This window comes from Cricetulus griseus, chromosome 4 (assembly GCF_003668045.3).
Source record: "Cricetulus griseus strain 17A/GY chromosome 4, alternate assembly CriGri-PICRH-1.0, whole genome shotgun sequence".
In the NCBI taxonomy this organism is placed as follows: Eukaryota; Metazoa; Chordata; class Mammalia; order Rodentia; family Cricetidae; genus Cricetulus; species Cricetulus griseus.
This window is the reverse complement of record NC_048597.1, coordinates 1,405,174-1,426,706: the sequence shown is the minus strand read 5'-3', so window position 1 is coordinate 1,426,706 and position 21,533 is coordinate 1,405,174. Positions and strand designations below refer to the sequence as shown.

The following is a 21,533-nucleotide window of genomic DNA, read 5'->3' as shown; positions in this document are numbered from 1 at the left end:
AAAAAACTTAATACACTTCCAAGGGTGGGAACTCTACAACTTTTAGACTTATGGATGCTAGGATCTGTCTTTCTTTCTCTAGAAAGTAGCATCTTGATCCTTCTGCATCCATGAGGATGTCAAGAAAAAAATTGTGCTCTGAAACCATGGCAAGCAGCAGAGACCTCACATTCACAGAGCCCCTAACGCCAGAGCTGTTGCATGGCTGTGACGGAGTCTCGCACCTGCTCTGCCTGTGCTCTGTGTGTCTGAAGCTCAGGAGAAACAGAGTCTGCCTGGAAGATAGATGGAAGGAGGGAAGGAGGGAAACAAGAGGGAGGAAGGGGGAAGGGGAGTGTTATAATGGGGTTCCAGATAGTAATTACCACACCAGTTTTTGCTGATGGATGGATTCTATGGGGGCATGAAGGTCTGAAGGGGTAATTGTGTGTGGCATTACTGGGAAATAAGGATCTGTGGACATCATGGGGTCAGTTTTTCCAGCCAATGCCAAAACTCTAATGTGAAGACCTGCCTCTCCTTGCCTGTTAAGGGAGGCATCTGGAATGGGGTTCTGGCTGCCTCAGAATGGCAGGCTCTTTCTAAGGCACACTGTGTAAGAGTCAAGGGATGTCAGATATGGTACCTCCCATTTGTGAGTAGGTTCTCTGTTTGGGTAAGCCCTATGACAAGGCATTTAGACAGAGAGAAAGGAAAAGAAAAACAGAATTTGGAGGAATACCATATATGGAGTGATTTTCCTCTGGGTGCCAAGGAGAGGATTGGAGGCCACACATCCAAAGATGGCCTGCTGTGTATCTCACTGTTGGTGACAGTTGAGACAGGTCAGGAAAGGGAGGTGGGACACATCACTTCCTTTCTCACACAAGTCAGGGCTAAAACAAGGAACTGAAGGGGTGAGAGCAGGGATCTCTGTGAAGAGCCAGAAGATACTCTGGTTTTTGTGTGCCATACTGTTACTCAGCTTGACATCACAGCACGAAAAGTGACCACAGATAATGCAAATGGAGCGTAGGGCCTTTGGACTTCTTCCAATAAAACTTTATTGACAAAGAGCAGTGCGCTGGATTTGGAAATGGTCTGCTGACCCTGATGAGTTTGACAGCAGGTCCTGCAGTGGACAAGGACCTGAGTTCTGTGAGGGGCTTAGTACCGGACGGAGACCAGGCTGCCTTTCGTTTGGTTTCCAGCTGCAAAGTTGATGCTGTGTCTTCTGTTCAGAGCTTTAGCATCTGTTTTCCTAGATGGGGCTCTGGGTCCAGTTGTTTTATTCACAGCCGCCGGTGTGAGCAGGAAGGAGGCCCGAGCAGTGGTTAGGCGGTATCAGTAGACATGCAAATAAAGGCAGACCACCTTTCTCTTTTATTTCGCTTAGACAAAATGCAAAGAGTGTCTCATCAAATCAAAGAATAAACAAAAAAAGAAAACCGAATGGGTCCCCCCCCCCCTCACTGACAGCACTCATCCTAATTAACAACAGAAAATCAAACCGAGGACCTGGTTCCTAGTGGGAAGGAAAGGTGTGCAAAGGTGACGGAAGCTGCCCCTGCCCCCATAGCAATGTTCCTCTTCGATTCACAAATAGGCTAATTTCCCCCCATTTCCTTTCTTGACTCTTGTGTGCTAGAACTTCTCTCAGAAGGTTTAACGAGTCCCCATGCACTTTGTAGAAAATCAGTAAAAATGCTATAGCCTGTGAAAATCATAAAACTGGACTTCTTTCCCCAAAAAATCAGATGCCCAGGCAGATGGAGCCCACACTCAGACGGAAAAAAAGTAGAGTAGTCTTCGCACTGTCTGTGGTTTCAGTGTTTTCTTTTTCTTTTTTTTTTAATATATTTTGGCAATTTTCTTTAATTATAAATATCGGAATTCCGTAAAAAAAAGGTAGCTTTGATTGGATCGTTTAAATTGTATTTACAACTGCTGTCCAGCCGCGCCATGTGTTATACCAGGGTGTAGGATTTTGCGTAAGGGTTGTTTCCTTTTAAATGGCCCCGAGAGTCCAGCAGTGACTCCTGGGAGCTGCTCATTTTAGCTGCCTGTCCCAGCTCCGCACCCTCTCGCTGAGGTAAGGTGGCCACGGCCCCTTGTTGCCATGGCTGCTGTCCTTCTCTTGTGGAAGAGGTGGAGGAGGAAGCCTCCATAGGCGTGGGCTCAAGGACTGTGGGGCGCTTCAGGGTCCGACTTTTCTGGGGTTCCAAGCACGCTTGTCCTAAACTCAGGTCCCTGCTGGTGCCTGGTGCCCCCCGGTTTAACAAGAAGTCCATTCGAAGGTATGGAGGCAGGTGAATGAGGTCACCTGGGAACAAAAACAGAGAGTTAGTCAGTTTCCTCGTTTGCTTAACTGGGCAGAACACCTTGGGAACATGATGTGGGAGCTTTGGTCTAGAAGAAGAGTTCTCACTGTGTGCTCATAAGAAACCCCATTGACCCATTGCAACCCAGAGAGGCAAGTGGAATGGTTTTCACACTTCACTCCATGGCCAAAGAACACTGACTCTAATTCTACAGTATGAGAGCCCGAGACACACAGCTAACAAGTCCATACACCTTTACCTGAAAAAAAAAATCAATGTATATTAGAGGCAACATGTCTGTTGTATATGAACTATGATTGGAAGTGTGGGATGTCTGGGGCTGGAGAACAGATCCAGGGATACTGAGGGAAGGGACAACTCTCTCTACTCTTGCTAATCTATGGAGCCATGTGACCTTGGGTCACATGCATGATGGATTGAGGTGAAGACAGCATGGGCCCAGCCTTCTCACCGTCCTGGTCATCTCCTTCATCTCCTTTGTCTTGGCCATGCCGGGGTGGAAATCAGAGCACCTTAGACCATAGTGTGACTCTACTTCCTTTGGCTTCGATGGTGACATGAAAGCACACCTACCTTCCTCTCTCCTTCAAGAGTACTGGCTTTGGGTGCCTGATGCTAGCCTCCACCCACACCCCTACTTGAGGAAGCTTCCTTTCCTCTGGGATCCTCTTGTTGTAACAGGCAAGGCCAGGCCTCCGTGGCAGCTTTTTCTTCCCAGTTATCCCCTTCTCCATGATGTCATGTCACCTGGCTACAGCCTTCTGAGACTAGCGATGAAGTCTACTCTTCTTCCTACCTTCGGCTCTTCTAGGTCTTGGGTCTGCATCATGGTCCGGACACTCTCCCTGCTTCCCCTAGTCTTCTTTCTTAATTCCCCACAAGAATTTCCTAGCAAATCCTTCATGTGTCTCATCTGCCTTGCCATCCATTTCTTGTCAACTCTGAACTGTCTGACATGACATCTGTGGCTTTCAAGTACAGAAACATCATCCTGGAGGTCACCCAGGATGCCTCCAGTTGTCACGTTTTTCTGTTGTCTTCCTAGTCCTCAACTGCTCCAACCCTGGCAACATCTGATGTTCCTGGCATTCTTCTGCCTTAGCTCTATGGCTTCCCAACTGCCTTTGCACCCCTGACTACCATCCCTCATTCTCCTCTCCTGTATCCTTTGCTTCACCTCACAATACAAACCTTCAGAACTTTTCCAAGGGCCCGGTCTCAGCCTTGCTTGGGAGGTCCAGGTGTTTGTGTCATTTTTGTTGCTGCTGTTGTTTATCTCCTTATCCTTTCCATTCTGTTATCTCCTGAGTTCCATGAACTTGAGATGCTCTGTTAACATTTGTCTATAGATATCCACCCTGAATTCAAAATGCCACATTCTACAAATCCAGGTCAGAAAGGCCAGGCCTCATGCCCACTCAAACCCTGAACATTCTCCAGTGTGCTCAGTATTGTTTAATGTTGTCAGTATTCTTCCAGACATTAAAACCTGTCTCTTTTTGGAACTTTCCTCTTCTGGTTACTTTGTTTGAATAATAACGTTTGGCTTGTTTTCATCTGCCCTCCATGACCCTGGCTAGAGTTATTGATCCATCCCACCGACCCCTGCAAATAGTGCACTGGGTTGAACCTCTAGAGGCAGCCACACTCTAGCTTGAGCTGGATTCTGCCTGGCACTTAGTCTCTGCTATCCTGGAAGTCACACTGATCAGTCTCTAGCCTAACTCTGCATCTTACTTTTCTCACTTCAAGACCCACATAGGTAAGGGCTGTCTGTGCCTCAGGCTGCCATGACACCCAGGGACTGTTCCTGTCTATTGTGAGGCCTTAGGAACTCACTGTCTTGGCACACATACAAGGGGAGCAGCTCGTGCCAGAGAGTCTGGTGGCAGTGTGCGGTTCTCCAGGAGTGAGAATAGATGGGGGAATGGGCAGATGAGAGAGATGTGATGATGGTCTGATCTCAAGGTGGGGGCAGCTATGGCATATAAGAGAAGAACAAAACTGAGATACTACGAAGGAAAGCGTGAGAAATGGCTTTGGACGTGGAGTGACAATGGCAAAGGGAAGGGTGGGTCTACTGTGACTCCCTCTAGGTTTTAAGCTCAGGAGACAGGGTGGATAGTGAACCGTACTATGGTTTAAATGTGTTCATACATTGGAGGCTCGGGCCTCACTGTGGTGGTGGAGTCTAGTGGAGGGACTCAGAACAACTGGGGATGGGTCTTGGCAGAGATGTGGGGAGTCTCAGTCTCTAACTGGCTTCCTGTTCTAAGAGGTGACCTCTTCATCATGTTTCCACCATCTGCTATGGCTCTCTGCAGAGCCAGCACCAGGCTTTTTGCAACTTTGCTCTTCAGCACTGAGTTAAAGCAATAAAGTTTCTTCATAAGTTTAACCTGCCTTTAGTATGGAACGCAATTATGAAATGATGCTTTGGGGAAAGATGGCAAGATAGAGGATGGGTTGGTTTCAGACACATTGCATCCAGAGGGATTGGGCTTCTCCCATGGCATCTCCAGCACAACTGCCACCCCTAGTTCTGGCTAAAATGCCTAAAAGTCCCTGTTTATTCTGCTTCAAACTATTCCCGGGACTCCTTATTTTCCAGTGAATTCAAGGTCACCAATCCAGACTGTCTGTAGCAGGAGTAAACCCAGGATCCTGGAAAGTTCTCTGCTTTGCCCCACTGAAGAGTCATCAGGACATTAAGAACTACAGCCTATGGTTTAAGGCTTCTACAAATAAATAAACCCAGGGCAAGCACCCCAGGAGCATCTTAAAGGACCATTCCTTTTTTTTCCCAAAATTGTACTACATTCATAACATTTTCCCCAGAGTATGAGGAAGAATGACCCTATTCTGTGGAAATTTGCCAAGTGGTTTTCTTGTGCGTCACACCGGCATGCCTCTTGGTATTTGAAGATTCACCTGCATTCTCCCATTGGCTTCTTTGGGATCTCTCCACCCTGTAAGGACTGATGAAGGATTACATGGTTTCATTAAGAACCATGGTGTGTCACCACCCAGATTTTCTGGCCAACCTCACTGGCTTCACACATGAGATTGAGTCCAATGGAAGTTCAGTCATAAACACTCAATAAACTGACCATGACCCTCTGGTAGAGCAAATGACACACTATGCTATCCTTCTGAACAGGATGTTGGGCACTTGCTGAAATCAAATGCCACCTCTGCAGAGACTAATGTGAAATGTACATAAGGATTAATTTGTTCCTGAAAAAAAATACAAGGACTTAATTTTTTTAAAAAATTATAGTAATGGACATATTCCCCCCAGCTTTCTCTACCAAAGGACTAATATAGGCAGAAACAAATGCAAAACCATTAACAGAGATGCCATTTAGAAATGAGATAGAGGGCTAAGGAAATGGCCCAGGGAAAAGTATTTGTCATGCCATTGTGAAACCTGGAGTTTTGATCCCCAAGACACAGATCAATGATGGGTGGGTGTGACTTCTTGCCTGTAATTCCAGAGCTCTGATGACAGAGACAGAGGCTCTTTGGAGCAAGCTGGCTAGCCAGACCAGCTATACTGGCAAGCTCTGGGGTCAAGTGAGAGGTCCTGCCTTAATAAGGTGGAGAGCGAAAACACACCCCCCACATGCATGCACAAAACCACACACACAAATGCATGCAAGATAACTAAGATGGGAAATTATTATCCAATGTTAGGGACACTTGCTATATGAATTAATACATGATACCTGACCAGTTTTGAAATATATGAAATTTTATATATCTAATTCACTAAAACTGAGTTTTCCTAAGAGTCCAATAAGCAAACTAGACTGATTTACTCTTTTATTCAATTGTGTGAATATTTTTATTCTGTTGTCCCATTGTGTGAGAATAGGTATGTGAGAAATCATATTTACTCCAGGGTTATTTAAGGGGTGAAGTTGAGAAGATCTGTGACTACATGTGGTAACTGGCACCATCTTGCATGCCTGACACATTTGGAATGTGCTATGGATGACACACTTGGTTTTTACCCCATTGACTCTCCATCAGATTCCCAGACAGAAATGATACCCTGTAGTATTTCAAGCCTGTAGTGTTTCAGTCCCAACCAGATTGCAGATTTCTCTGGTCTAGAACTGAACAGATGAAGACAAACACATTTAAAATGAGGACACAATGCCCTGGGCTGGCAATCAGCAGGTAAAAGAACTTCCCACCTTGCCTGGAAGCCTGAGTTTGATTCCTAAGACCCACATGGTGGAAGGAAAGGAAGGACTTCCACACTTGTGCGTGCATATGCACACACAACGAATACCTGAATAAATATTTCAAAAACAAGGTTTGCAAGATTCAAGCCCACAAGAGTTCTCACTTTTGGTACAGTGACCAAGAGTGTTTGATGGCTTCAACGAAAGCTTTGTTAGAAGTGCAGATCTTTCATAATGAAACTAGAAGGATCTTCACAGCTAGGTCTCCTTGTGGGTCTACCAAACAGCTCTGAACATCTAACATCTTGTAAAGAAACAGAGTTAAGACAGGCAGAGCTTTATGAAGTTAGATAGCTGCTTAAAGAGTTAAAGAGCTGCTCTCCTTGGCATATATATGCATAATACATACAATATATGCACATATAACATATATATGATAGAGCATGTTTTCTAATCAGTGCACAGAGCCACTCTCTCAGCTGTGTGAATTCATCATATGAACATGCTTAATAAAGCACCTCAGTGCTGAGCTGAGGTTATCGACATCACTTAATGTTTGTTGAAATCTAATCCCACGCTGTAGTTTGAACACCGGTTGGGAGGTGAGATTGTTTGGAAGTCTGTTTACATCCTAGGTCCCTCAGGTGCCTACACAAATCAAGGCCACCACTGAGATGACTGCTCTGGGAAGAGAAGAGTTTAGGATAGCAGATGACTGCTGGACACTGAGACACTTGCCTACCTGCCCCCGCCCCCAGCCACCCTGCAGCTGTCTGTTTCATATGGGAGATACTCAATCTTGACTCTGATGGCAGCAGTGCATCCTGGAGGCTGGGAGGACACCCCAAATATGACTAGTATAGATCTTGTATCCAGTGTAGAGGGCTATGGCTATAACTCCATTAAGTAACTTGCTCACATGCAGGTTTCACCATAGGGCAGGGGTTGAGAGGTGGCAGGCTATCAGATGAGAAGGGGGGCTGATTAGTGGTCCCTATGGACCCAGGTCCAGAATTCTGAGCATGGCTTCACCCAAAGAAGTGGCCTTTGCAGATGGGATGAAGCTAAGTGACCTGAGAAATGATCACTTGGATTTAATATGGGCTTTAAATCCAGTGGCACATGTTCTATAAGAGCCAGGCAGCGGGGCGTGGGAGGAACATGGGGAGAGAGCCATGACAGGATGGAAGTAGAAACCAGAGTGGCGGGGTCACAAGCCCAGGGTAACCTGGAGCCAGCAGAGCTAGGGTTGGCCAGGAGTGTGCTCTTACCTAGAGCCCTCAGAGGAACATTTGTCAGCTGGTGTCTTGACTTTGAACTTCTGGTCTCTAGAACTGTGAGAGAATAAATCTGTTTTAAGCTCCCAAGTTTGTAGTGACATGTCACAGCAAGGCTCCAGAAACTGATACCTTTTCTTTCTGTCTGTGGTAAGCTTAGGGTCTCCCCACTAGTGGCAGTCACACCCCTCCTTTCCCATTGGTCATTTCTGCCTCCACCAGCCAAGGGAAGAGAAAAGAGTTGAAGGAGCTATAGAAAGTTCTTGCTAATGCTGGGAGCTCAGAGACCTCTGCTGCTAAAGTGATACTGGTGCTCCTGTCGTCCCTCCTCTCTTCTCCACCAAGCTCGAGCCACAGACCCATGCCTGTTCTCCCACCCCTGCAGAAGCAGGCCATGCCGATCTGGCTAGAAAGATACCCCAGGGCTTGGCATGGAAGGCTCACTGGACCTGGCTTCCCAAAGTCCCTAGAACCCAGTGGGAAACACCAGTCTCTTTGAGGTCCTCCAACTCTGGTCAGCCAGGATCCTCAGAGTCCCCTACACACTTAAAGCACTAGTGGTAAGCAATCCGAGAGTCCTTTTGCTCTGAACACCAGAGTAGATTGGTTATGTGACAGGTACACATACCCTGGGCGTCCAGTGTGTGGGATCTGGGTCCAGTGCATGGGAATTCACAGTCAAAGCCCAGTCCTCACACAGTCGGCAGAAAGCCTGGCTGCAGTCTGCAGTGTGGCTTTGGGAACAGGAGGTGCCACAGATATTTGCAGGTGTCATTACCTTGGTTCTTCCTCTTGGCATCCCTCTGGCCTAATCTTCCCTCCTTGCCCCCTCATTTCCTCATCTTCCTCTTCTCTTCCCTTTCTCTTTCTCTTCTACCTCATTCTCTATTTCCCCCTTTATCTCTCTCTCCTCCTCCTCCTCCTCCTTCCTCTTTCTGTTTTGTTTTCCTTGGATAAAGCTTTCATTCCTGAAGTAAAGCCATACAGAAGGGTAAAGCTCAGGAGTCATGGGTGAGAAAGGGATAAGGAGAGAGCTGAGTGCAAGGTAGCACAGATAGCCAACAAAGTCCGGTGTGTGTGTGTGTGTGTGTGTGTGTGTGTGTGTGTGTGCAGGGGAGGGGGAGAAGGAGCGAGCATACAATAAGCAAAGTGTGAAAGCACCATTGCCTAGGTAAAGAGAAACATTTGACTTGCATTCTTTTCCATATCTTCCTCCCCCGTTGTCTCTGCTCACCCCACTGTCTGCAAGTCTAACCTCCCCCCACATTACCTCAACCCAGTTAGTGCCTTTTTCTCAAACCAAAGAGGAACACACACTGGATGATGGGGGATTATTGGAGTCCCAGCTGGGCCTTTGAAACACAGTCTACTTTTGACGTAGGCAACTTAGAAACATACATTTGTATGCCCATCAAGCCTGTCTGCTTTTGGGGTCCACACCCCTGTGTCAGAAGCAATGCGGCAGGACAACTAGGAAGCTGAGGCGCTTTGGGGAAACGGCCCTGAGGAAACCAGAGTTGAGATCAGGATGCTGAGCACTTGGTGGCATGAAGCCAAGCTGGGTGGGGACAGGGTAAGGTGAGGGGGGTGGATGAGAGACAGCCACAGGGTTGAAGAAGCAGGTATCAAAGAGACAGATGAACATGGGGAGATGAAGACAAAGACAAGAACAGGAAACAGCCACAAAGAGATGAAAATTAAAGGTGGGATCACAGGTAAAGAGAGGCCTGTTCTGGCTTACAGGACATCAGAGATGTGTGGCTGTGATGGAAGGACCCATGTGTCACACACAGTCAGTCACCGAACAGCCCCTTCTCAGACTGTGTGACCCACCGGAAAGGCGTTCTTTCTCACATTTCTACCCTGGGTCTTGCTACAGATGGCAAAATGTACCCACCACTGTCCTACCGGGAGGAGTCCATGCCTCAGATTTGATTTGTGTCTCAAGGGGGATTGGGCAATTTAGCTATTAACTCAGTGTTATGTGTTATTTCCTGATATAATGCTTCATTTCTCATCCTCTGCCATGGCCCTCTGGGGACCTTCAGTGACAGTAATGTCTCTGGGAGTCCAGATTAAGTCAGCTAGCATCGACTTCCCCTCTTCTCCTATCTGGCCAGCACACAGACATAATTATTGCCCCCTGGCCCCTGTGAGACAGGGTTCCTCCTCTCATCCATCAACACCACAGGCTTGGAGCCTGTCATCCTTCATGAAGGAAGGGGGCGGTCAGGCTGTCTGTCCTGATGGTGTGAAAACTGCTCTATGCAAATGTTGCCTCCTTTTAGCTCAAAGCTTCCTGAGCTGTCTCAATGTATTCAGACTCATGCACAAAGCCTGAGTGTATTTCAGTCCCGGAAAGGGAAGGGCAAAATCCATCACGAAGGCCACAGAAATCCTGCAGTGGGAGTCAGTCCACGCATCTGGTCTCTGTCCCCTAACCCCGAGACCATTTGCCATGTACCACACAAGCAGAGGCATCTGGTCCAGGCCAGCGAAACTTCACTGCTTCACTGAGGTTGACCTCACCCCCCCCCCGGGAACACTCGGCAATGCCATTATGTAAGGGGCATGGAGTTATGCTATTAGCATCTATGGATCAGTGGGCAGCTGGTGATCAGGACCCTCTCCCCAGCACCTGCCTCAAGTATTGATGTCACTGCTGTTGAGCGCCCTCACTATGGATGGGGCAAGTTCACAAAACTATAAGCAGGCCCAACTCCTAAATTCTACACGGGACTCACGGAATTCAATGGGCATAGGACACTCTCCATTCCAGTGTACCAGCCCACGGGGGCTTGGCCTTTGTGGAAGACCATGGGAAGATGGGTCAGTCATACAGTGGTCAGAAACAAAACCTGGGTATTTCTCCCACTGAGCCCAGTGAGGGAGGTGGTTGTTGAGTGAACCGGAAGGGCTGGGGTTTGCTTCCAAACAGGTCTGGGAACCCCTGAAGCACCACAGTCAAGTGCATGTGGGGGGGGGGGGCATGGAAATGTCTTGAAGTTTTCGGTCTAACAGAGTCTTTGTTATATGTTAAGCTGTCTCACCTATAACATAGGTAAAGTCTATCTACATTGGAAATTGTAGGGTTAGTGTGTACTTTAAGAGCCGAGCATTCCTGCATATATTGTATGATGGGGTTGCCTTTTCTTTCTCCTTTGCAATATCTTGTTATCCAGGAACTGGGAAGTTGTGCAAATGCTGTCCTAAATTCATGGAAAAGTAAGTGTATAATGGTTCTCGGGGGCTCAAAGTGCCTCCTGGGAGACATTAAAAGGATCTTTCATCAATTTCTAACAAGGTTTTGATGTCTGTGCCTGGATGCAGAAGTGAGAACCAAAGGGTACTCAGACCTCAAGTTCTCACAATCTCAATAACTGCCATGGAGATGAGCCTTGCAATGTCACAGTCAAGGAGCTGGAGAGTGAAGGTGACTGTGGAGTCTGCCCTCACCTCAGGCAGACGGGATCTAACACATTTTTTTAGTTTAATATTAATGTCACACCGGGGTAATAAAAAACTTGTAAACCAATCTCCCTGTAAACGAATCTTCACTCCCAAAACAGCAACCAGGAAAAACTCTAAATAAGTGATGCGATGTTAGTATCAGAGGACATGGTGTTTGAGCTCGGTTACGTTCTTGGCTGCTGTTTCATGCATTTTTAAGGGTACACTGATACTGTGATCTCCCTTCTTGCTGTGGACTTTAAAAAACACACCGAGGTGTATGAGGTAGGACTTTGAACTGGTCACAGCTCATGAGTCTTCAGCAGTAGTTCATTTATATCAAAGTGGGATCAGAAATTCTTCCCTGGCCTTCAGGCGGTGGAGAGCTCATAAGCCAGGGTACTTGATCACCCACTGGGAATAGAGGGGAGGTACATGAGATTCTAAGGCTGATCTACTCCTTCCAAGAGGCCCTCTGGGGAAGCACACACCGATACTGGACTCAAGTGGGAGCCTAGGCTTGTACTTGCTCAGTTTATGAAGCAGGCTGAGAAGTCTGTGTGGCCCAGCAAGCAAGCAAGATGGTGTTCCTAGATCTACCCACAAGACAAGCTGAGTTAGGCTGATGTAAAATAGTTTTACTCTAATTCAGGGTTACAGAAGCTGGAGACTGGAGATCAGGATGGGAAGGCTGGCAAGAAAGATGAGTTGATTCTTCAGTGTTTTGCTAGCTTCTACCCTGAGAGCAGTATTAACTGTTACATGTCTTGAAATCATGTCTTCCTTTTTTTCCAGTTGGGGATCTGGGATGCATTAGAATGTGATATTGGCAGAAGCTACATGGAATCAAGTTAAAAAACGGCATTGTCTAGTCTTGTCTCTTACAAACTTTGTGTAGACCTTCGTGGTGTGTGTGTGTGTGTGTGTGTGTGTGTGTGTGTGTGTGTGTGTATGCATGCATGTGGGTATGGTATGGGCACAGGAGTGTCTGTCTTCCATAGCTGAGTTTTGTCCTATTTCTTAGATTTTTTTTTTCAAGATTTATCTGTGTTGTATTTTCAGGACCCCCTTTTTCTTCTGCAGTCTTTTATGACAATCTATTCAGATAAACCAATGAAACAGTGGGAGGTATCAGATAAATTTATTAATGTTTTCATGGCTTAGGGTAATATCTTTCTATACTGAAGATACTCAATTGAAGCGGTCCATATATGCATTCTAACGGGGGTCTATCTGAACATACAGTGAGTTTTAACTCACTGTGTTGAGCTTTTTTATTTGTCTTCTGTGGCAAAGAACTCTGGAAGCTGCCCCTGGTTACTCATGGGGGCACAGGTAGCCTTGTTTTGTAGATCACTGGTCCACTGGGGTAAGGCTTTCTTGAGACTTAACTCCTCTTAAGAGCCTGAAACAGCCTTCAAATCTCTAACAACTAGGACCTAGCCCTAGAAAGCCAACCAAGAAAGCAGGCAGCTGCCCAAAGGGCCTCAGAAGTCAAAGAAAATGCTGTTGTAGTCAAAATCGCATGTAGTCTGAAAAGAATAGCCAATAGTTCAGGCAACAGCAGTAACTATGTGTACTTTGCCGAACACTTGGCAATGTTAGAGCCTCAGGGACAGGAGGCTCCTCCTGAAAGCAGGGATGGAGAGGAACAGTAGGGGAGGTGAATGCAGAGGACTCAGGAATGTAGACACTGAACTGTTGTTTCAAGAAGGAGAGGCTGGTTAGTTTTTGTCATTGTGACACAAACTAAAGTCACCTGAGGAGAGGGAGTGGAGGCAGTGCCTTCATCAGATTGGCCTGCGGTCATGCCTGTGGGGCATGGTTTTGATCAATGGTCAGTGCAGGAGGGGCCAGCCCACAAGCTAAGCAATGGCAGAGAGCAAGCAAGTCTGCAGCATTCCTCTGTGGTTCTTGCCTCTGCTCCTGGCTGAATTCCTGGCCTGGCTTCTTTCAATAGATTGAGATGTGTAAGCCAAAAGTACCTTTTTGTCCCCCAAGCATCTTTTGGTCATGCGTTTTTAATCACAGTAGAAAGCAAACTAGGCTGTGCACTTAGAATTCTAAGAACAAGGCCATTGAGAAGTCTTTCTGTAGTGAACTCACTCAGGGGCCATCACTGAGCACAGACTAGAATACCAGGGAAACCTATAAGAAGCTGACCTGAAACTGCCCATTGGGGAGATTTGGTTTCTAGGAAAGCACAGGGACAAACACACTGCTCCGCTCAGAAATGCAGAGTGGGTAGTGAAGGCACCAGACCCTCACCCAGCCCCCTGCTTTAGCAACCATGACAGGCTGCAGAAAAGACACAGCAAGATGTAGGCCTCTGACTCAGCAACATGTGCTGAGCTTCCTGACCTTGCCTGACCTCCTAGTCACTAGGAAGCCAGATACCTCCATGTGGCAAGGAACCAATCAGAAGTTAGCTGTCAGGCTCTGGATGTGCTTTATGGTAACAGTGATGTACAGAGCATAGCAACCACCCTGGGAGAGCCTATAGGCCAGCCATAGCAATCAGTTGACCAACTAACTTGGGACAAGTTGTCCAAGCTCAGAAGTACACCAATCCTGAGACTGTTGCAGACCCCTAGATACTCTCCTTGCTCTGCCCCAATAAAATCCCTGCCCCTCAGTCCCTCTGGGTCCTTCTGGCGCCACCCACTGTGTCAGACAGACAGAGGAAGCGAGTTAATACAGTTAACTTGTTAAAATTAAAGACCTTTTGCTTTTGCATCAGAACGGGTCTCTTGGTGACTTTGGGGTTCAGAATTTGGGCATAAGAGTTATAAGAGCCATTCAGAGGCTACGTCTGGTGGCCAGTTCCAAAAGTGGCATTCCTGAGGGGCAGGGCATTTGGAATTTTATCTATGTTTGGTAGGTCAGATAGATCTCTTGACTCACACTGTAAGTGCCAAGGTCATTCCCACCTTCAACCTTCACTTTTACTCTTCTGTCTCCTTGCACTGTGGTCCCATAGGGTCTTCTCTATGCTCCTTTTTGAATATCATTTACATCTCATTGCCTCTGGGGGACTTCTCTGACCACCTTTGCCAAAAATATCCACTGACAGATTGTACCTCATCCCTAAGCTACTTCTCTCTCGGCACTTAGCATGACCTAAAGCTACGTGCTGGCTCATGCAGTTACACCACGCCAGCTTCTTTGAAAATGGCGGTCTTTTTAAGTCTGTCTAATGCCAAGCCATTCAGCAGATACCCAACAAACTATCCACAGGAACAAAAGGAAGGTGGGGATTGTTAGAGTACAAAGTGAGAAAAAAAAGCACATGTCCTAAAAAATTCAAATATCAAACACTATTAAAATCTAAAGCCAAGCTGCAAAAGGCAGTGATCTACCAGGAAGGTGGTGCTCAGAGACACTGAGAGTGCATATGTGTTTATGAGCCAGGTATATGTGATTTCAAACCCATGTATAGGTATCTGTGCCAGCATGTGTGTATGTTCCAACTCATTTGTAGGTAAATGCATACGTGTGACAACATGAAAGCATCAGAGACACTTGTATTTGAAAGGGCATGCTTTTCATGGATCCTGGAGTGTCATTCATGTTAGAAATTTCAGATCTGAGATGGGGGAAGGTACTGAGCCTCAGTGTTTGGCCTCCAGGTGAGCATCCAGAGCAGACTGTGTTACTGTGGATGAGATTCAGGATTCTAGTGAGCCCTCTCTGCTTCTTGCCTCTGTTTGTTGCTCCTTCCCCCATGCTTTCACTCTGACAACATAGACTCATACACTCAAATAAACACTTTCTTCTATACGTTGTCTTGGTCATTGTGTCTTGTCAACAGCACTAGCAAGATATCTAACACAAGAGGGATGATAAAGCTTTGGGTTTGAGAAGCAGTAGCCAGGAAGGGGAGCACCAGACCCTAGTGTGAGAGAAGAGAGTTGAGGGAGGTTGTTGTGCCAACTATTTGCTAGAGAAGAGTTCTGGAGTCTTAATTTTTATAAAGAGACCAACACAAGAGCCCTGGAGGCTTCAGGGATGAAAAGTACATGTTCACATGATAGGTAGCCTAGGTCAGAACAATACTTAACTCTTCAGAGGCTGGTTCATCCTCTAGGCAGCCATTCCTTCAGGCATGGGCTCTGGGTCTGTTTATGGTGTGGGTCCTGCCTCACTCTTCTCCCTCTCTCTCTCTTTCTCCCTCTCCCTCTTTCTCCTCTCCCTCCCCCCTCATTGCTCGAACTCATACTTTTAGGAGAGGGAGATGAAATGAGAAGAATGGATCCTAAGTTTATAATCCAACAGCTGCTTCAGATACCTGGTTATTCAATGGATCCCCCTAGATAGTAGCTAGATGGATGAGCGAGCCATTGACCAGCTACCAGCTGGGACTTCAAAGGCATCTTTGGTGGAGGGTTGGGGTGAACAGATCTAAAGCCAGGTTAAAGAGTGTGCAGGTACAGATACCCGAGGCTCCTTGCTTTCTCTGAAGCTGCTGAGCCAGGTGTGAAGGGAGAATGCGGAGCTGTGAGCTGATTTGTCACCCCCTTGCAGTGATGTCTCTCAGCTGCATAGGCTAAAGATCAGGAATAAAGGACAATCTGTAGCCTAAGAGTGACCGAAAGAGGCTCAAAATACTCCTAAAACCGAGAAGGGGCTTCATAATTGGGAAGAAGGGGCCCTCTTAAACCTTCTACCAATTTCTCAGAGGAATACAGAGTTTGAACTTCTTTGCATTTTTAAAGATACAAGTAGGTAGCACCAGCTAAAAAAAAAGCAAACACATTCTAGTGATTTACTTAAAATGTACAGTTCTTTTTCTTAAAAGCTCAAATCAGGTATTATTAAAATGTAAAGCTAGACTCTGACCCATTGGGGGAATCGTCCTCTGTCTGGAAGTGATTATTTGTTTCTGGCCAGAGGAGAAAATACATCAATTTGCCCAAAAGTATGTTGGAGTAAACTTGAATGTCCTTTTTATTTGAATATATATGACTAATCATTTCTGATAATTAAAACATGAGCCGGTTGTTCAATCATGCCATGAATGCAATCATTCATATTCAATAACATCTGTACTGTATATGCTATGCACAGGTATAGAACTGTGCATAGATTCCACCACTGTTGATTGATTTAAGACTATTTCTTGAGTGTCTAGGTGCTCACTGGACATCTATAGGCTTTGAGAGAAAAAAGATAAAGATCTCCACAGCCTGTTTCCTGTTTTCTTGGAACCATGATCTGATAAAGCTCATGTGTTATTGACCCGATCCCCATTTGTAGGGAATTTGAAAGTCTGGGGTCGTAACTGTTGGTACTAAAGACAGGCAAAGTGAAAAGACAAGGAGATAAAAGGAGGAGCTTTGATGAGGAGAGGAGCCAGCTATCCAGAGAATGGTAAGGCTGTACCCAGAGCCAGAAAATGAGATAGCTTATCCAGAACTCAGGGGGCCACAGGGGAAGGACAGTTTAAAAGCACAGGTTACAGAGCTGCCAGCTTGAATGCATCCTGCAGTCAGCATCATGAGAGACAGCAACCTTCTGCTTGGCCTGTCTTCCACTTGGCATGAGTGCAGCCATCTTGACTGGTTCCTATCCCAACACAACTGCCCGAGTGACCCTGCATGACCTTCCCAGCATAATGTTAAGATAGAAGAGACCATTGCAGTGGGATATGGAGTTTTATGGTCAAACTCCTGGTCATTTACTCATAAATCCATGTATTTAGTACTGACTGACGTCACTTCTGCCCAGATCTTATAGCCCTCAATTTTCTGACCCGAATCACAAAGTTCAACCTGGCCTCCCTGCCACCCAGGACCATGGTTCTGTCAGGAAATCCCCTGTGCTGATCTGGAGGCTCTGGGTGTCACTGCACCTCTGGACCTGTTCTCATGCCAGGCCTGGGGTCCTCCAGAACCAATTCTGCTCCCAGAACAACTTTAGTTGCACCTAGAAGGGACAACAGAAAGGACCCCGGAGGACAGAATCTCTCTCTAGAGCATATTAAAAATCCAGTACTAATCCAGCCCTGTGGGGTAGACAAAACAAAGTTTGCGGACATCAGAATTCACATTGATTTGAGAAATTATTCATATCTAAGGTCATAAAATCACCCCACTTTAAATAATTCAGTAAGACTACAGCCTCTTTGTGGTGATCTCTGGGGTGCCTTAAGGAATCCAGGAAACAATTTCATGAACAAAAGTATAGACTTGAACAAAAAAATTCTTAACCCAAGCATACAGACAACATGATGTCAGAAAGAAAGGTCAACCCTTCAATAATTTAAAGGCTTGCAAAAGTAGGGCAGTCATCCTACCTGGAAGTGCTTTCTGTGCCCTGAGTCACACTTGAAGGGGAAGTGGTGGTACATTCTCTTCTAGGAGAGTGGCAAATACTTAACGGGGGACTGCAGATGAATCAGGCCCTTTGAAAGGAAGGGGTCCCCAGTACCGTGTAGAGCCTCTTTCACCCCAGAGATTCTCACAACTGTCTGGAAGTAGGTTGGTACCCAAAGCACTTTCTCTCCTCTTTGCATTTTGCAGTGCTCCCATGAACAAACCCAGCACCACGGCACCCGTGTCATGCCCACCTACAGTTGCCAGTGAAGCTAAACAAGATGCCTCCTGGCTTGTCTTTCCTGCAGCTGTTCTTGTCACCTCTAGGATGAGCAAGGTCCAAAAGCCATTAAGTTTACCATACCTTATCTACATCTGCCTTTTAAATAAACACTAAGAATAGCAAAATACATGAAATAAAAACACTCCCAAGTAACATCTCGTCCTTTCCCCTGCAGAGGTAGATGGAGTAAAAAATGTTCTGACTCTTTAGACTCTATAGCATCTGTGGTGACTCCCGGAGATTACTTGCTGGATAGATACTTCTTATTTTATATATTTTATGCCTTCATTGGGGCCTTATTTCAGGTTTTCCCTATATCATAAGACCCAAAGTAGTGGTCATACTTGAAAAGGGAAGGTACATTTTTTTTTTAAAAAAAATATTACCTGTGCTGGGGCTCAAGAAAAGAACTGAAATGTTCTATGTGGCTGCTTGGTTAGTCCATGAAGGAAAGGCTGTGGTGCATCTCTTACAGGTGGGAGGAAAACAAGAAAGGTTTTTCTTTGGGATGTGTTTCCTTTGACCCTGAGTTTCCTGAGCTCTACTTGGACAATTGGCTACCTGAAAGGGACACCTTCAGTACTAGAGTTGGGGATGGCTGAGTGTGTGTCCAAGGACCCCAGTGCTGGAAGCTTGGTTTTGCAGATGCTGGGAGGTGGTAGAGTCACAGAAAGTGAGGACCCAATGGGAGGTCAGAAGGTCATGGGACCCAGTAGGTCATAGGTTACCGCCCTTGACAAGGTTTAAAGTGCATCAATTCTCTTAACAGCTAGCTGTTGTGAGAGTTCTTTCCCATAGAGAGGCTTCCTGTCTCACTGTATGGCCATTTTGTACAGATATAACCCTTCCCCCAAGATGCCATTTACTATGAGGCCCTCACATTTTACAGTAATTGATGGCAGCACCATACCACCAGACCTCTAGAACTATGAGCTAAATAAACCTTCTTTCCTTACCAAGTACCCAGCCTTTGGAAATTTGTTATGGTAATGGCAAGTTGACTAATACAGTTTCCCTACTAACCTTTAGAAAACGGCTGTTTCCACTTGCTGTCATTTAGAATGCTTGCACTTAGAACTAACCCACCATGTTAGGAGGATGCTTGGGCCACCCTCTGGAAAGACTTCCAAGGGGAACTTGGCCGGTAGACTTGGAAGTTGAGTTAGCCATTTTTCTTTTAAGAAGTGGATCCCCACAGCTATTACCTGCTTTCCCTCACTAGACTCTGATCAAATTTCAGGTTCATGAATAAAATAAGTGACTATTGCTGTTTCCAGCCAATAGCTGTGCAACAATTTGCTCTGCAGCAGTCAGTAAGTGGAACACTCTGCACAATCTGAGGATGTCCTAAGCAGCGGCTCCCGCCCTGCCTCCTCACCTGGCCGATGGGCCTTTGGAACCGCCATGTTCATCACTCGTCCTCCATCCTGAGGTTTGGGGGGGGAAGCAGTGAATCTGCAGATCCCCGATTCTGAAGGGGTACTGGAGGTCAGACTGTCCGTGTACTCGTTTGTCCCTGCCGTCAACTGCTCGGAGGACGTGTCAGATATGAAGCACTCTGTGATGGTGAACTTGGCATGCCTCAGCTGCTCTTCCATCTTGGCATGTTCATAGGCCCTGGCCAGTTCTTCGTAGGTAGAGGAGGCACTTTCTGTGGAGACCATGCTGCTCCTTGCTCGGTCTATACCGTGCGAGACAGAAAAGATGGGGAGTGACTTAGTAGGTGGTCTATGTTGGAACCACCTTGATGGCCTTTCCTAGTTTCTGGTTAAAATGAGCAGATTCACAGGACCCAGCAGAGGCTTGGCTCTGTCCCAAGACTCTTCTTTTGCCACTCTGAGGCCAGCTTCATCAGCAGTGCTCAGGGACTCTGCAGCAACTGGGCTGCTGTGGTCAGATAACCCAGCCCTGGGCATTTTCATAAACAAGCAAAGCCTTCCCCTTAAACAATTTGGCTTTTGGCAGGGACAGTTGGGAGGCAGTGTCAAAGCCACAGTATCCCTCCCTGCTCTGACCCGCAAACATGTCTGCTCTGCAGAGACTCTGCAATGGTCACGAATGCCCATGTTCTGCAGTTCAGCTCCACGGGCCTCAACTTGAGAAGGAAGATGTGATGGTTCTTAGGACAGAAGGCAAGAAGCTGGGAATGGCTGAGTAAGTGAAGTGCCTGTCACACAAGTGTGAGGACTGGAGTTTTATCTCTAGTGTCCATGTAAAAACTGTCTAATAGAGGCAGGAGGACCCCTGGATCTTGCTGCTGCTGAACCAGGTTAGCTGAATTAGTGAGCTCCAGGTTCAGTGGAAGACTCTGTCTCAAAAAATAAGATGGGGGTGATTGAGGAAGATGGTGTCAACCTCTGTTTTACTTGTGTACATGTACAGACACACATGCGTGCTCACACATATTCTCTCTCTCTCTCTCTCTCTCTCTCTCTCTCTCTCTTTCTCTCTCTCTCTCTCAAGACTGACTTTTTCACAAGGCAAAACATTGTCTGGTCTCCAGGACAAATCCTTTCTTGTTACCTCTCTTGATGGGAACTAGGAAATAGGACAGAAACCAGCACAAACAGGCCTTATAACAAGGCCATGTCATCCCAGTCAAAAGTAGCTTTGTGTTTTACATCTACAGAAAAGTTTTGAAGTCACCTTGTGGAACTCTGAGAACCTTCTAAGGGAAATAACAGACATTAAAAATAAATTCCCCACAGTGACACACCACCTTTGGAGCCCCGTTTATGAAGTGCATTGTGAAAAAATGAAAATGAGCGTTAACATTTCCTATAGCTATTAGATTTAGATATGACTTCTCTTCAAAGTTTAGGGAAGCTCACATTGGAAGGGAAATCTTGGTGGTTGACACCATCAACTTGTTGGCTTGTTTGTCTTATAATCAACATGATTAATTGTCAAAAGGATCAGCCTATGTTCCCCATAGGGGGTGCTGTGACCTTATCATGGACGGAATATCAAGTTCAGGCTCTTAGTCCTGAAGGTGGGAGTGGGTCAGACGCCCTCAGATCGCAATCAGCAATTACTGCTGTTATGTGGGTGAGAATGTAAAAGTGTCTGTTTCTATAGGGCAGAAACTAAAAGGAGAGAGCAGCATGGGTGGGAGAATCAAGACGCCTGCAGAAGAGGAGATGCTTCAGTTCTGTCTTGCAGAACTCAGCGAGGCCTTGCATGCAGGGAACGCTGCACAGTTGGGCCTGAGAACACAGATAAATGAGTGTCATTTGAAAGTGACCTTCAGAAGACAAGCTAGGCAAGAGGACAGGAAGTTTTCACATGCTCCCCTGCTATGATCAAGGAAGATGCAAGATACAGGGCCCACCTGTGTCTTGTGAAGGGCTGACACTGTAGCTGTCACTCTCCTTGTCCACGGACCCTGTAGCCCTGGGTGTGGGCAGTCTCCAGTCTGTGGTGAGGGTGTGGGCTGAGATGGCAGGGTGGGGTCGGTTGAGTGTCCATTGGCTGGCGTAGCGGTTTCTTGCTGTGGGTCCAGCCTTTGCATTCCTCCTGGTGGTGGGATCTGCAAAGAGGGAGGGGTAATGTGTGTCTGTCTTCAGGGATCAAGTATGGCAAGCAGCTGTCATCATGCTCCTTGCTTCCTCACCTAGCCAAGCCCCTGGGAAACCTTCCTGGACTTTTTCGATGGAAAGCCCCTTTATCTTATTTCATGGCTTATCAAGTTCACC

The 21,533-nt window shown here is 46.5% G+C and overlaps 1 protein-coding gene across 1 annotated transcript in view; it reads right to left on the bottom strand.

Moving 5' to 3' along the window:
- Positions 1–1,023: 1,023 nt before the first annotated feature.
- Dscam (DS cell adhesion molecule) overlaps positions 1,024–21,533 on the bottom strand; it is a 504,817-nt gene continuing 484,307 nt past the window's right edge. The window contains exons 31-33 of the mRNA XM_035443441.1: positions 21,170–21,367; positions 19,217–19,519; positions 1,024–2,302 (exon numbers count right to left, since the gene is read on the bottom strand). Coding sequence (XP_035299332.1) covers positions 1,947–2,302; positions 19,217–19,519; positions 21,170–21,367 — 857 coding nt within the window. The 3' untranslated portion in view covers positions 1,024–1,946. The remainder of the gene's footprint in view (positions 2,303–19,216; positions 19,520–21,169; positions 21,368–21,533) is intronic.